The sequence below is a fragment of the Chiloscyllium punctatum genome, chromosome 40, assembly GCF_047496795.1.
Source record: "Chiloscyllium punctatum isolate Juve2018m chromosome 40, sChiPun1.3, whole genome shotgun sequence".
Classification (NCBI taxonomy): Eukaryota; Metazoa; Chordata; class Chondrichthyes; order Orectolobiformes; family Hemiscylliidae; genus Chiloscyllium; species Chiloscyllium punctatum.
In genome coordinates this window covers 17,378,424-17,393,188 of record NC_092778.1, presented here as the reverse complement: position 1 = coordinate 17,393,188, position 14,765 = coordinate 17,378,424, and the positions used below count along the sequence as shown (strand labels likewise).

The window sequence follows — 14,765 nt, the reverse complement described above, 5'->3', positions numbered from 1 at the left end:
ACTGCACATAAAACAGAACTTTGCACATGACAATAATAAATCAAATCAAATCAGGTCATAGGTTTGAAGGGTGCAGGTTTTGGATCACAATAACCATTCACTCCCTCTGCCAGTGTGGATCAAGGGGCTACTTTATCCTGGATGGTGTTGAGCTGGAGTGTCATTCAAATGAGTGGAGAGTATTCCTCCTCACTCCTAACTTATGCCCTCTAGATGATGGGTAGGCATTGGACACACAGGGGATGAGTTCCTGCCTGCAGAACTGCTGGCTGCAAAGGTGCTCTTGTGGGCTGATCCAGTTAACTTTGTCACAGCCCTGAAAATGTACTTCAGAAAAGGGTTGGCTGCACAGTGTGATTTCCAAAATAATTTAAAATGGGGGATTGCAATCAATTAAACAAAGGTTACATTAATTTAGGCTTTCTGAACCAATAAAAAAAGGAAGCAAATAAATAAACTGAAAATGGTGTAAGCACATAAAATCCATATGACAAACAAAATGTCGATCAGAAAGAGAAACATTGCAGCATTCTACCGAAAGCTCTGAAGTGCTACTTATGTGCCACGTGAGAGAGATAATAGAATTACAGTACTGATAACTTGACTAACATGGGGTTCGACAATCTACATTTCAACCACACACAAGGGTTTTGGCTGCAATTTTAAGAACTCCAACTGGGAAGGGTTAGTATTATTTGAGCATAGTTCCCTCAAGGGGATGAATTGGACTAAAAGACCCTCAAGAAATGGGAGGCCCAGACTGAAAACATAATTTCATTGTATATTAATATACATCAACCAATAAAATTCCAAATTCAAACACACATTTCTGGTTTTGAAATATTGATAATTACTGTGCCAAATACAAAACAGTCTTTACGTATTGATAATTATGAAGAGAAACTGTAAAAGATTTATTCAGTATTACGAAAGCAAGCTTATATGGGCTATACTAACACTGCACTTAAATAGTTTTTACAACATTATCAGCACTTTTATCCAGTGATGATTACGTGGGAATTAAATAAGTGTTTAGCATTATGGAGACTTTATTATAAAATTTCAGTTTTCAAATATAAAACCAGTCTTTTGTTTTATAAAAAGGCAATACTGCTGCTCTCGCAGTAACAAAAAGAATTTGTAACTCAGAATATACATGCCTTAAATCTCTACTTGTTATATCATATGGCTTCAAAGTCAGATCAATTTCATCAAACATACATCAATTAACAAAGGGATTTTACAGAACATCCAAAAGATGACAGCATGTCAGGCACACTGTCACAGCATTAATTCATTGGGAGAGATTGTCTTCTTTCTCACACTGGGCGGTGTTTGCTTTATTTTTCTTACAGATGTCTTTGCTCTTTGTTCACTGGATTTTGTGTCTTCCTCTGAATCACTCTGACTTTCTGCTGCGGGCTTCGAATTCTCTTTGAGGTGCTCACAAGCTGACAGCAGGTGTTTTTGCTTGTGGCCATTTCCACGGTTTGATGCACTACTGTCACTGTCAATATCCACATTTTTCCCAACCTCCTGCTTCTTGCTCCCCTGGGGGCAATCGGATCCTGGAGTAATTGCTGCTTTTCCGGCCCCGATGGCTGCTTTGTCCATTGAAAAGAACGGGTCAATCTCCATGCCCCCAATGTGTATGTCTGAGTCACTGGGAAACAGCAGTTAAACTCTGGTGACAACTAGGCAGTACCAATAACTTGATGAAAAGGTCATTATTAATTAATGAACCTGTTACTTCTATGTGTAATGTTTTAGTACTTTTAACAATCTGTGACCCTCTTAAGCTATCAGGAAAGGACTACACTTTTAAATATATATGCTCAGTCACACCTTTGCAATGTTGAGGATGCAACTTTTTAAATACAATATTTAATGCTGCACAGAGTAAAACATCACACCAGGGACTTTGATTCATTAGTTACCACCAAACTATTTTCAGTATCTTACCAATTTTATCCTGAACTTGGTCCCAAGCTCTGGTTTCAGCCCAATGTAATTTTTGTTGAAGTCTTCAGTGCTTACAGACCTGAATTCCACAACTCTCACCCATTATTCAGTTATCTTATAGAAGACCTGACTCGATTAGCTGAGGAACAGAGTTTAAGAGCACGGAGGTTGTGCTGGAACTGTATAAATCATTGGTTAGATCACAGCTACAGAATTTGCAATTGTGGGATCCACATTATAGGAAGATGTGATAGCATCGGAGACGGTGCAGAGGAGATTTACCCAGGGTGTTGCCTGAGCTGGAGCGCTTTAGCTATGAAGAGAAATTGCACAGCCTGGGGCTGTTTTCCTTACTGCATAGGAAACGGAATCAATGCTAAAAGTGAGTTGAATGAAAATATGAAGGACATAAATAGAGTAGACAGGAGGAGATTTTCCACTTGGTGGAGGGATTATTGTCTGGGGGAGTAGGGGAGAATAAATTTACAATTTAGAGTCATAGAGATGTACAGCATGGAAACAGATCCTTCGGTCCAACCTGTCCATGCTGACCACATACCCCAACCCAATTTAGTTCCACCTGCCAGTACCCAGCCCATATCTCTCCAAACCTTTCCTATTCAGATGCCTTTAAAATCCTGCAATTGTACTAGCCTTCACCACTTTCTCTGGCAGCCCATTCCATACATGTACCACCCTTTTGCGTGAAAAAGTTGCCCCTTAGGTCTCTTTTATATCTTATCCCTCTTACCCTAAATCTATTCTAGTTCTGGACTTCCCACCTCAGGGAAAAGACCTTGCCTATTTATCCTATCCATGCCTCTCATGATCTTATAAATCTCTATAAGGTTCCAACATTCCAGTGAAAAATGCCCCAGCCTATTCAACCTCTCCCTACTGCTCAAATCCTCCAAACCTGGCACCATCCTTGCAAATATTTTCTGAACCCTTTCAAGTTTCACAACATCTTTCTGATAGGAAGGAGACCAGAATTGCACACAATACTCCAAACACGGCCTAACCAATGTCCTGTACAGCCGAAACATGACCAATTGTACTCAATATTCTGACCAATAAAGGAAAGCATACCAAACGCCTTCTTCACTATCCTATCTACCTGTGACTCCACTTTCAAGGAGCTATGAACCTGCACTCCAAGGTCTTTGTTCAGCAACACTCCCTAGGACTTTACCATTAAGTCCTGCTAAGATTTGCCTTCCCAAAATGCAGCATCTCTCATTTATTTAAATTAAACTCCATCTGACACTCCTCAGCTCATTGGCCCGTCTGATCAAGATCCCGTTGTAATCAGAGGTAACCCTCTTCGCTGTCCATTACACCTCTAATTTTGGTGTGATCTGCAAACTTACTAACTGTACCTCTTAAGCTCACATCCAAATCATTTATATAATTGATCAAAAGTAGTGGACCCAGGCCAAATCCTTGTGGAACTCCACAGGTCATAGGCCTCAAATCTGAAAAACCACCCTCTGTCTTCTACCTTTGAACCAGTTCTGTATCCAAATGGCTAGTTGTCCCAGTATTCCATGAGATCTAACCTTGCTAACCAGTCTCCTTGTCGAACGCCTTACTGAAGTCCACATAGGTCACATCCACTACTCTGCTTCATCAATCCTCTTTGTTACTTCTTCAAAAAACTCATTCAAGTTTGTGGGACACGATTTCCCATGCAGAAAGCCATGTTAAATATCCCTCACCAGTACTTGCCTTTCCAAATACATGTGAGGAGATGTGAGGAAGAATTTTTCACCCAGAGGATAATGGGAATCCAGAACTCACTGCCTATAAGAGTGGTAGACGCAGAAACCCTCATAACATTTAAAAAGTATTTAGATATGCATTTGTGATGACAAGGCACATAAGGCAGAGGGCCAACTGTTGGAAAATGGAATTAGTGTTAGGGGGTCAGTCATGACCAGCACATAATTGATGGGCTGAAGGGCATTATTATGTGCAGTCGACCTCTATGGCTCAAAAATTGCTGTTGTGAAACTTGAGAGAGTTCAAAAAAGATTTACAAGGATGTTGCCGGGGTTGGAGGGTCTGAGTTATAGGGAGAGGCTGAATAGGCTGGGGCTGTTTTCCCTGGAACGTCAGAGGCTGAGGGGTGACCTCATAGAAGTTTATAAAATCATGAGGGACATGGATAGGGTAAATAGACAAAGTCTTTTCCCTGAGGTGGGGGAGTCCAGAACTAGAGGGCATAGGTTTAGGGTAAGAGGGGAAAGATTTAAGAGGGACCGAAGGGACAACATTTTCATGCAGAGGGTGGTATGTGTATGGAATGAGCCACCAAAGGAAGTGGAGAAGGCTGGTACAATTCCAACATTTAAAAGGCATCTGGATGGGTATATGAATAAGAAGGGTTTAGAAGGAAATGGGCCAAGTGCTGTCAGGTGGGACTAGATTAGGTTAGGATATCTGGTTGGCATGGACGAGTTGGACCGAAGGATCTGTTTCCGTGCTGTACATCGCTATGAGGCAAAAATCTGGCATGGATTTGGGAGAGCATTCAGAACACAAGTAGAAGGGGAGCATTGAGATGGGACACCAGTTTGCAAGGTCAGAGGGCTTGGAGGCATCTTTTACTTTAAATTCCTTTAGTAACGTGGCAAGGTTAATGGGAACACATCTAATGTTGGGGAAGAAAGGCAGATGCTCCAAGCCAGGGTCTGAGTGAAACCTGATGGGAGGACAGGCTGTGCAGCCAGAGTTGCAACTTTGTAGGAATGTGGGTGAACTGATAGGGATAGCTGATCGGAGTGTCCCAATCTTGGTGATACCGAATGCCACGTACTCCTTACACTTGCCAGAGACAAAGGTGGAAGCAACAGGAAGGAGGTTTGCAATGTAGCTCTCCAGAGATGTTATACCTCAGAGGGTGCACAAGTGATTTACAAGGATGCTGCCAGGGGTTGGAGGTCTGAGCTACAAGGAGACGCTGAACAGGTTGCAGCTATTTTCCCTGGAGTTTTGGAGGATGAGGGGTGACCTAACAGAGGTTTATAAAACCGTGAGGGATATGGATAGGTTAAATAGACAAGGTCTTTTCCCTGGGATGGGGGACCCCAAAACTAGAGGGCATAGGTTTAAGGAGAGAGTAGAAAGATTTAAAAGGGATCTAAGGGTCATATTTTTCACATAGAAGGTGGTGCATGTGTGAATGAGCTGCCAGAGGAAGTGGTGGAGGCTGGTACAATTACAACATTTAAATGGCATCTGGATGGATGAACAGGAAGGGTTTAGAGGGACATGGGCCAAATGCTAGCACATGAGACTAGATCAGATTCGGATATCTGGTCAGCGTGTATAAGTTGTACCAAAGGGTCTGTTGCTGTGCTCCATGACTCTATGAGTGGAACAGCTGAGTATAATCCAGAAAAAGTTACGATTAAAGAATAACTGTGGAGCAGCTTTGCCGGTGATGAACCAGGTCTGACTGCATTTGATGGGCTCCAGCCACATTGAGTGATGGATGCTGTCAGTTGTGAGCCAGGGTTGGGGGGGGGGGGGGGGGTTTGGTGAAGACAGGTTGTGGAAAACAGCAAATTTTGATGAGACAGTATGCCAAAGGTGAGGTCAGGGATGGAAGACTGCAGATTGTAATTGGTTAAAAAACAATGCTAGAACCTATAAATGGCCTCATGTATTCAACTGAAGGTGCAATTATACCAAGTTACAACATTTTGGAATTAACAGAGTACCTCAAATGTTGCATGCCACTACATCACCAAACAAAGGGTGAACGTTGTGATATTACTGTTATTTATAGCCTGTACTTACCAGGAGCTTCCAGTCAGTCTCATACTCTGCCACATATAGTCCAGAAACATTGAAGCCTGCAACAGTCTATTCACCCTCTGGAAATGTCGCTCTGGAAGCATTCAATAAAAGGCCATGAACTTCACACTAATTAAAACAAAGGAAACTTCATCCCAGATGCTTCCTGGCTTTGCCCATAACTGACAAAGAACTAACATCTCAGGCACACATTGTTTAAATATGAAATAAATGCTTTAATTTTTTAAAAGTTCATTTACAGGATGTGGGTGTTGCTGGCTTGGCCAGCATTTAATACCCATTCCTAATTGCCCAGAGGGCAGTTAAGAGCCAACTACATTGCTGTGGGTCTGGAGTCACATGGAGGCCTACCAGGTAAGGATGGCAGTTTCCTTCCCGAAAGGACATTACAGAACCAGATGTTTGTTTCCAATGACTGACATAGTTTGTGGTCATCATTAGACTCTTAATTCCACATTTGTATTGAATTCAAATTCCACCATCAGCTGTGATGGGATTGGAACTGAACAAATTAACAAATCTGAACATAACAATTAACAAACATGAAAAAAATGAGCCAGGTGTAACTATCTGGTGACCCTTTAGAATCAAGGTTTCTCAGCAAAGATGTAGGAGGTGCATTTAGACAAGAGGAATGTAAAAGGCAAGCATCGGATTTAAATCCCAGAGGAACCAGACTGAGAGTAGGGTTGCTTAAAGATCAACAAAGTTGTCTATGTGTTGAGCCTCAGGAGATGGGAGAGATGAGTATTTTGCATTAGTTTTAATGTGGAGGAAGAAATGGAGGCTAGAGAACTAAGGGAGATAAATATTGTTGATGTTTTAAAAACAGGTCACATTACAGAAGAGGATGTACTGGAGAGCTTAGAAAACATAATAGTTGGATAAATCTCCAGGACCTGATCTAATATATCTCAGAACGCTGTGGGAAGTTAGGGAAGAAATTGCGGAATGCCTAGCAGAGATATTTGTCTCACTTATTTGAGGTACTAGAGAATTGGTGGGTGGGCGAATGTTCTGCCCTTATTTAAGAAGGGATGGAAGGAGAAGCCCGGGACTATGGATCTGTGAGCCCGACATCAACGGTGAGTAAGTTGTTTGAGGTGATTCTGAAAGTTGGGATTTACATGCATTTGGAGAGTCAAGGTATGATTTGTGCGGGGGAAATCATGAACTCAAATCACAAAGTTGATCTGAGTTTTTTTGAGGAAGAAGCCTCAACCTTGAGGTTGATGAGGGCAGGTGTTGTTTACATGTACTTTAGTGACGCCTTCGACAAGGTTCAACATGTCAGACATGTTAGATCACATGGGATTCACGGTGAGCTTGCCAATTGGATGTAAATGCGAGCTAATACATTTTGGGAAAACAAAGAAGGGCAGGACATATACAGTTAATGGTAGGGCCCTGGGTAATGTTGTAGGATAGAGAGATCTCGGGGTCCAGGTACATAATTCTTTGAAATCTGTGTCACAGATAGGCAGGGTGGTTAAGAAGGCATTTAACACGCTTGCCTTTATGGTTTAGGCCTTTGAGTAGAGGAGTCGCAATGTCTGGTTAAAGTTGCACAGAACACTGCTGAGGCCTCTTCTTGAGTACTGTGTGCAGTTCTGGTCACCCTGTAAGGATATCATTAAACTGCAGAGGGTTCAGAAGAAAAAGTTTTCAGGATGTTACCGGGTCTGGAGGGTGAGAGTTACAAGGACAGGCTGGGACTTTTTTTCACTGCAGTGCAGGAGATTGAGGAGTGACCTTATAGAGGTTTATAACATGAGGGGCATAGATACGGTGAATAGATGAGGTTTTTTCCCTAAGGTTGGGGAGTTCAAAACTAGGGGCATATTTTAAAGGTGAGAGGAGAAAGTTTTTTAAAGGACATGTGAGGCATCTTTTCTTCCACACACAGTAGTTCATGCAGTGCTGGATGCGGGTACAGTTACAACGTTTAAAAGACATTCGGATAAGTCATGAAAGGTAGATTTGGAGGGATATGGGCCAAATGCAGGAAGGTGGGACTATTATAATTTGGGATTATGTTCAACATGGACAAGTCGGACCAAAGGATCTGTTACTGTGCTGTTTGACTCTGTGATTATGTTTTCTGGGTTCTAGCTGACAGCGAAACAGGAAGTCTGATTTGAACCCGATACGAAGAGCTTTCATAGTATTTGTGACCTGATTTATCAACAGGAATCTTTGAACATAGCTCTCTTGAGGTCAAACTAATTGTGTAATACAATAGTGTAAAACAAAACGCTTCTTGTTATAGAATTAAGTCAAGAGGAAGAAAAACAAAACAAAAACAAGCAGGTACAATGAAATGCCTAGTGTTTTCTCAATCTGACTCTTGCTACAAAGTTTCACAAACCAGAATGGGGCACAGACAAAGTCTGGCTTTCAGCTGACTGCCTGCACCCTCCTTTGATGATTCAGTGTCTTACTGGTATTCACTGGGGAGTCCCACACCTGAGGAAGGTGGCACTGAAGGTGAGAAAGCGGAAATAAACTGGCGAACATGAGCACTTCTTTATAAATCATGCAGTCCTTCAACAAAATAGTAAGTTAAAAGATAAAACGCCCAATTACTTCTAAGAAAGAAAACAACAAGGATAATAGTTTAATTACCAGTATAAGGGATTAATCCTTCCAAAGCACCTTTAATCCCATTGTATTGAAGAAGTTGCTCAGGAGTTTCATTTTGTAGGAGGATCTGGACAACACACTGAGCTTCATGGCAGTGTTTAGAATTTGTGTTCCATACAATGCAGAACTTTAACACAGACTCTGAGGAAGATAAAACAAAGGAATCAAAGTCATTTAATGCAAACCGGAAGATATGTGGAGGATGGAAATCAGAAACAAACACAGCAGTTGCTGAAAAAGCTCAGCAGAGGTAGCAGCAACTGCGGAGAGAAGTCAGAGTTAATGGTTCGGGTCCAATGAAGGGTCACCGCACCTGAAACGTTAACTCTGATTTCTCTCCATAGGTGTGCCAGACCTACTGAGCTTTTCCAGCAACTTGTGTTTTGTTATTATTTTAAGATGAAATGCAGTCACTTTGCAGGGAATACAGACTTAGAGAAGAATGACTTTGTAATCATTGACACGGACATAATAGAACTGAACTGCCAGCCCATTGTAAAGGATTAAGGCATTTCACACACAATTACATTCATCTTAAATAGGGCTTTTGTTTCAAAACATACTTCAGCAAGTGGACCCTGTTCATTACACTGACTGCATCTGTAGATCAAATCAACTATCTCTACAAATTTCCACTATTTGCACCAGTTTGCAAATAATCTAAAAGGTTATTAAAACTGGGGTGCAGTGGTAGCATCCCTATCTGCAAGTCAGGAGGCCTGGTTCAGGTCCCACCTGTTCCGGAGGTCTGTAATAAGCTGGTTGATTAGAAAATAGGTTAAAATTAAGCTTCTTTCTGCATAGGAACACCGATGAACATCTTTTAAAAGCCTTAAAAATGATCTTAAATTTACAAAATAAAACTGAGTACTGTACACTATTCTAATTAATAAATCGTTCCATATGGCTTCTTAGACAGTCTTTTTCAAAATCAAAATTATGGCGATGGCTGAGACAAAACTGCCCATTTTTATTTTATTTGAATTATTACCAGATGAAAAGCTTTGTTTTGTGTGCAGTACAGGCAGATGGTGCAATACAAAGTGCATTTGGTAATAGAACTGAGGAATACAATGCTACAGCTGCAGAGAAGGTGCAGAGAGAGCCAGGTCCACATTAAATTTAAAACGTTGTGCGATAAATCTAATTTCAGCTTCATTAATAGAATAGTACAGAGTTAAAATTCCTCAGAAATGCTACCTGGGTGCACCAGTACCTTTGGTTATAAGCAAGTCTGTTTGAGTATGAAATTTGCAAAGAAAGGAAACAGTCTTCTTGAAACTAGTTGAACTTGAAGCACAGCTGTTAATAACTGCACCCAAAGCAGGAACTCTGCCAAAATGCTGGGTCACTTAAGGCAAGCCAGACCAAGCATTTTGGCATTAAATCACCAGCTGGGAAGTCAGTAGACAAAGCTGCCATCCCGATTTAGTACCTGGCCTCTCAAATGATAGAAGAGTGCAATTATTTATTTTTACAAACAGCGACAACTGACCATGTTGTCCCCATCAACATTCTTTTAGTTTTCTGGTTTTGACAGAAGTGTTAAATATAGAGGCGTCCCTTTCATTTTTACATTTTGATTTCAATGTAAGCTGATCACCGTGCATGACCTAAAGAGAAAGAGGGCTTACAAAAAAAACCTATATGCAACAGGAGTGTCAGTGGTAACTGCATTGTGTGTGGTAGGTATTTTAGCATCTGCATCTGGACAATTCCATGATATATTTCCATTAAACTCATTGAACCTTGCTTGCTTACTCAGCCATTCAGGGACAGCTAGCTTGGGTGACACACTGGATTCAAAATGTACATCCTAAGCATGATCTGCCTTGACAAATCAATCATAAGCTTGACTAGAAGCCAGAGTTTTCCAGAACAGAAACAGACCCTTCAGCCGAACTCATCCACGCTGACCAGATATCCTAAATTAATCTCGCAGCATTTGGCCTTATCCCTCCAAACCCTTCCTATTCCTATTCCTATACCCATGTCTTTTAACAGAATGTAATTGTGCCAGCCTCCACTACTTCCTTTGACAGCTCATTCCACAGCAACATCATTGTAAATCTGTTCTGAACCCTTTCAAGTTTCATAACATCTTTCCAGTAGCAGGGAGAGCAGAATTGAATACAGTATTCCAAAAGCATGCTAACCAATGTCCTGTACAGCCGTAACATGACCTCCCAACTCCCCCCTACTCAATGCATTAGCCAATGTACCAAGCTCCTTCCCCACCACCATGTCTACATGTGACTCCATCTTCAATGAACTATGAACCTGCATCCAAGGTCTCTTTGTTCAGCAACACTCAGGACCCTACCATTAAGGTGTATAAATCTTGCCCTGGCTTGTCTTACTAAAATGCAGCACCTCACATTTATCTAAATTAAACTTCATCTGCCACTCCTCAGTCCATTGGCCCATCTGATCAAGGTCCCATTGTACTTTGAGGTAACCACCTTCACTGTCCATTAAGCCACCTTTTTTGGTGTCATCTACAAATGTACTAACCATACTCAGGGCATGGTTAGGAACTTGGGACTGAGATATCATAGTAATTACAGAAACAGGGCTCAGGGATGGGCAGAACCAGCAACTTAATGTTCCAGGTTACAAATGCTACAGGAAGGATAGAAAGGGAGGCAAGAGAGGAGGGGGAGTGGCATTTTTGATAGCATTACAGCTGTGCTGAGGGAGGATATTCCCAGAAATACATCCAGGGAAGTTATTTGGGTGGAACTGAGAAATAAAAAAGGGATGATAACTTTATTGGGATTGTATTATAGACTCCCTAATAGTCAGAGGGAAATGGAGAAACAAACTTGTAAGGAGCTCTCAGTTATCTGTAAGAATAATAGGGTGGTTATGGTAGGGCATTTTAACTTTCCAAACATAGACTGGGACTGCCATAGTGTTAAGGATTTAGATGGAGAGGAATTTGTTAAGTGCGTACAAGACAATTTTCTGATTCAGTATGTGGATGTACCTACTAGAGAAGGTGCAAAACTTGACCTTCTCTTGGGAAATGAGGCAGGGCAGGTGACTTAGGTGTCAGTGGGGGAGCACTTTGGGTCCAGCGACCAAAATTCTATTAGATTTAAAATAATGATGGAAAAGGGTAGACCAGATCTAAAAGTTGAAGTTCTAAATTGGAGAAAGGCCAATTTTGACGGTATTAGGCAAGAACTTTCAAAAGCTGATTGGGGGCAGATGTTCGCAGGTAAAGGGACAGCTGGAAAATGGGAAGGCTTCAGAAATGAGATAACAAGAATCCAGAGAAAGTATATTCCCGTCAGGGTGAAAGGAAAGGCTGGTAGGTATAGGGAATGCTGGATGACTAAAGAAATTGAGGGTTTGGTTAAGAAAAAGAAGGAGGCATGTGTAAGGTATAGACAGGATAGATCCAGTGAATCCTTAGAAGAATATAAAGGAAGTAGGAGTATACTTAAGAAGGAAATCAGGAGGGCAAAACGGGGACATGAGATAGTGTTGGCAAATAGAATTAAGGAGAACCCAAAGAGTTTTTACAAATACATTGAGGACAAAAGGGTAACTAGGGAAAGAATAGGGCCCCTCAAAGATCAGCAAGGTGGCCTTTGTGTGAAGCCACAGAAAATGGGGGAGATACTAAATGAGTGTTTTGCATCAGTATTAACTGTGGAAAAGGATATGGAAGATATCGACTGTAGGGAAATAGATGGTGACATCTTGCAAAATGTCCAGATTACAGAGGAGGAAGTGCTGGATGTCTTGAAATGGGTAAAGATGGATAAATCCCCAGGACCTGATCAGGTGTACCCTAGAACTCTGTGGGAAGCTAGAGAAATGATTGCTGGGCCTTTTGCTAAGATATTTGTATCATTAATAGTCACAGGTGAGGTGCCGGAAGACTGGAAGTTGGCTAACGTGGTGCCACTCTTTAAAAAGAGTGGTAAAAGACAAACCAGGGAACTATAGACCTGTGAGCCTGACGTCGGTGGTGGGCAAGTTGTTGGAGGGAATCCTGAGGGACAGGATGTACATGTATTTCGAAAGGCAAGGACTGATTAGGGATAGTCAGCAAGGCATAGTGAATGGGAAATCATGTCTCACAAACATGATTGAGTTTTTTGAGGAAGTAACAAAGAGGATTGATGAGGGCAGAGCGATAGATATGATCCATATGGGCTTCAGTAAGGTGTTCAACAAGGTTCCCCACGGGAGACTGTTTAGCAAGGTTAGATCTCATGGAATACAGGGAGAACTAGCCATTTGGATACAGAACTGGCTCAAAGGTAGATGACAGAGGGTGGTGGTGGAGGGTTGCTTTTCAGACTGGAGGCCTGTGACCAGTGGAGTGCTTCGGTGGATAGGCCATGCTAAATTGCCCTTAGTGTCCAGGGATGTGCAGACTGGGTGGGGAAAGATATAAAAGAGACTTACTGGGAATCTTTTTCACACAGAGGGTGGTACGTGTACGGAATGAGCTGCCAGAGGAAGTGGTGGAGGCTGGTACAATTGCAACATTTAAGAGGCACTGAATGGGTATACGAATAGGAAGGGTTTGGAGGGATATGGGCCTGGTGCTGACAGGTGGGACTAGATTGGGTTGGGATATCTGGTAGGCATGGACGGGTTGGACCAAAGGGTCTGTTTCCATGCTGTACATCTCTATGACTCTATCCCTCCCGCATTCACATCCAAATCATTTATATAACTGACAAAAAGCAGTGGATCTTAATTACTGAACCTTGAATATAAAGGTCTAGACTGATACTTCAGTGCAGCACCGAGGAGTGGGAGTGCTGCACTACCACACAAGACAGTTTTTTGATGAGATGTTAAACTGAGGGTCTCAGGTGGGTATAAAGATCTCCTGATACTAGTTCAAAGAGAATCTGAGACAACATTCATCTCTCAACCAATAACACTACAACAGATTACTGGATATTGCTCAAAACATCCCTACAGTGCCGATGCAGGCCATTCAGCCCATCAAGTCCAGACCAACTCTCCAAAGAGCAGCTACCCAGACCCTTCTCCCTCCCCTATCTCCATTACCCTGCATTTTCCATGGCCAACCTACCCATCCCTGGACACTAAGGGCAATTTAGCATGGCCTATCCACTGAAGCTACATATCTTTGGATTGTGGGAGGAAACCAGAGCACTCGCAGGAGAACGTGCAAACTCCACAGACAGTTGTCCAAGGCTGGAATCGCACCCATGTGCCTGCTGCTGGGAGACAGCTTTGCTAACCACTGAGCCACCCCAGATTAACTCTCTCATTACTGGTCACAGACAGAACTTGGTATGTCCTGAGGTTGTTTACAGTGCGAGACAAGTTTGTTGCTTGACTACTTTAACCAGAAGAAAGAGTTTCTATTGAATTCCATAACCATTTATATACCTTGATTAGATCACCACTCTTCCTCCTGAACTCAATGGAGTTTAAAGGTATGTAAATATCCTCATTCCCAAAACTGATCAATATTCCAGCTGACGTCAGAACAAGGCTCTATATAGCTAAAGCCCCACTTTTGAACAGAAAGCCCCTTGAAACAAAGGCCAATACTTTATTAGACTTTAATGATTACTTTTTGTAGCTTTGTACTAGTTTGAGAAAACAGTTCACCACCACCTTCACATGGGCATGTAGAGATGGGCAATAAATACTGGTCCAGCGAATGGTGCCCACATCCCATGGAAGAGTTTTATCATTGAAGTGACAGCAATGTGTCGACAGAGCTTTGGCACAGCCAAACGATTTAGGTGGCTGAATCTCTTGCCAAATGAAACAATTTCTCTCTCTTGGATACAAAGTGGATAACCACGAACAACCCATGTTGAACTGTGACCCAATCACTTAGAGGCCTTTGCAACCTTCTTGTAATTGGCATATTCTGTTTAAATTTTACATCTGGTACCAGTCCAACTTTGTCAATGAGAATACTCATACCTTTCTGATCTTGTCGCAACTTGAGGATTGTTGATTCCAGCCTTTCACGTCCTTTAGCTTCACCAAATATAGCTATGGAAAAAGAGCAACAAATAATTACTTTACATTAATATAATTATATTTCATATGCACAATATTTTGAAATAGGATTTATTTTCTTCCTGCAGTAAGAAATCATTGCTTAACATGTCACCTATAACTTGTATGATTTCAATTTTATTTACATCTAAATTTATAAAGTTAACAAAACAATAACTTTAGAAATCCACTGTTTAATGTTTAGGTCTGAATTATAATTTTAGACTTACAATATTTCTATAATATAAATTTCACTAGTTGTAATAAACCAACAGATGTGAAACTAGGCTTGAAAGATTATGTTCTTTAATCAATGTGCC

At 41.5% G+C, this 14,765-nt stretch overlaps 1 protein-coding gene across 1 annotated transcript in view; it reads right to left on the bottom strand.

The window, feature by feature from the left end:
- Positions 1-818: 818 nt before the first annotated feature.
- The window catches only part of LOC140464393 (transducin beta-like protein 3), a 65,787-nt gene continuing 51,840 nt past the window's right edge, over positions 819-14,765 (bottom strand). Inside the window, exons 20-23 of the mRNA XM_072559387.1 lie at positions 14,368-14,439; positions 8,410-8,568; positions 5,767-5,857; positions 819-1,663 (exon numbers count right to left, since the gene is read on the bottom strand). Of these exons, the coding sequence (XP_072415488.1) occupies positions 1,282-1,663; positions 5,767-5,857; positions 8,410-8,568; positions 14,368-14,439 (704 nt within the window). The 3' untranslated portion in view covers positions 819-1,281. The remainder of the gene's footprint in view (positions 1,664-5,766; positions 5,858-8,409; positions 8,569-14,367; positions 14,440-14,765) is intronic.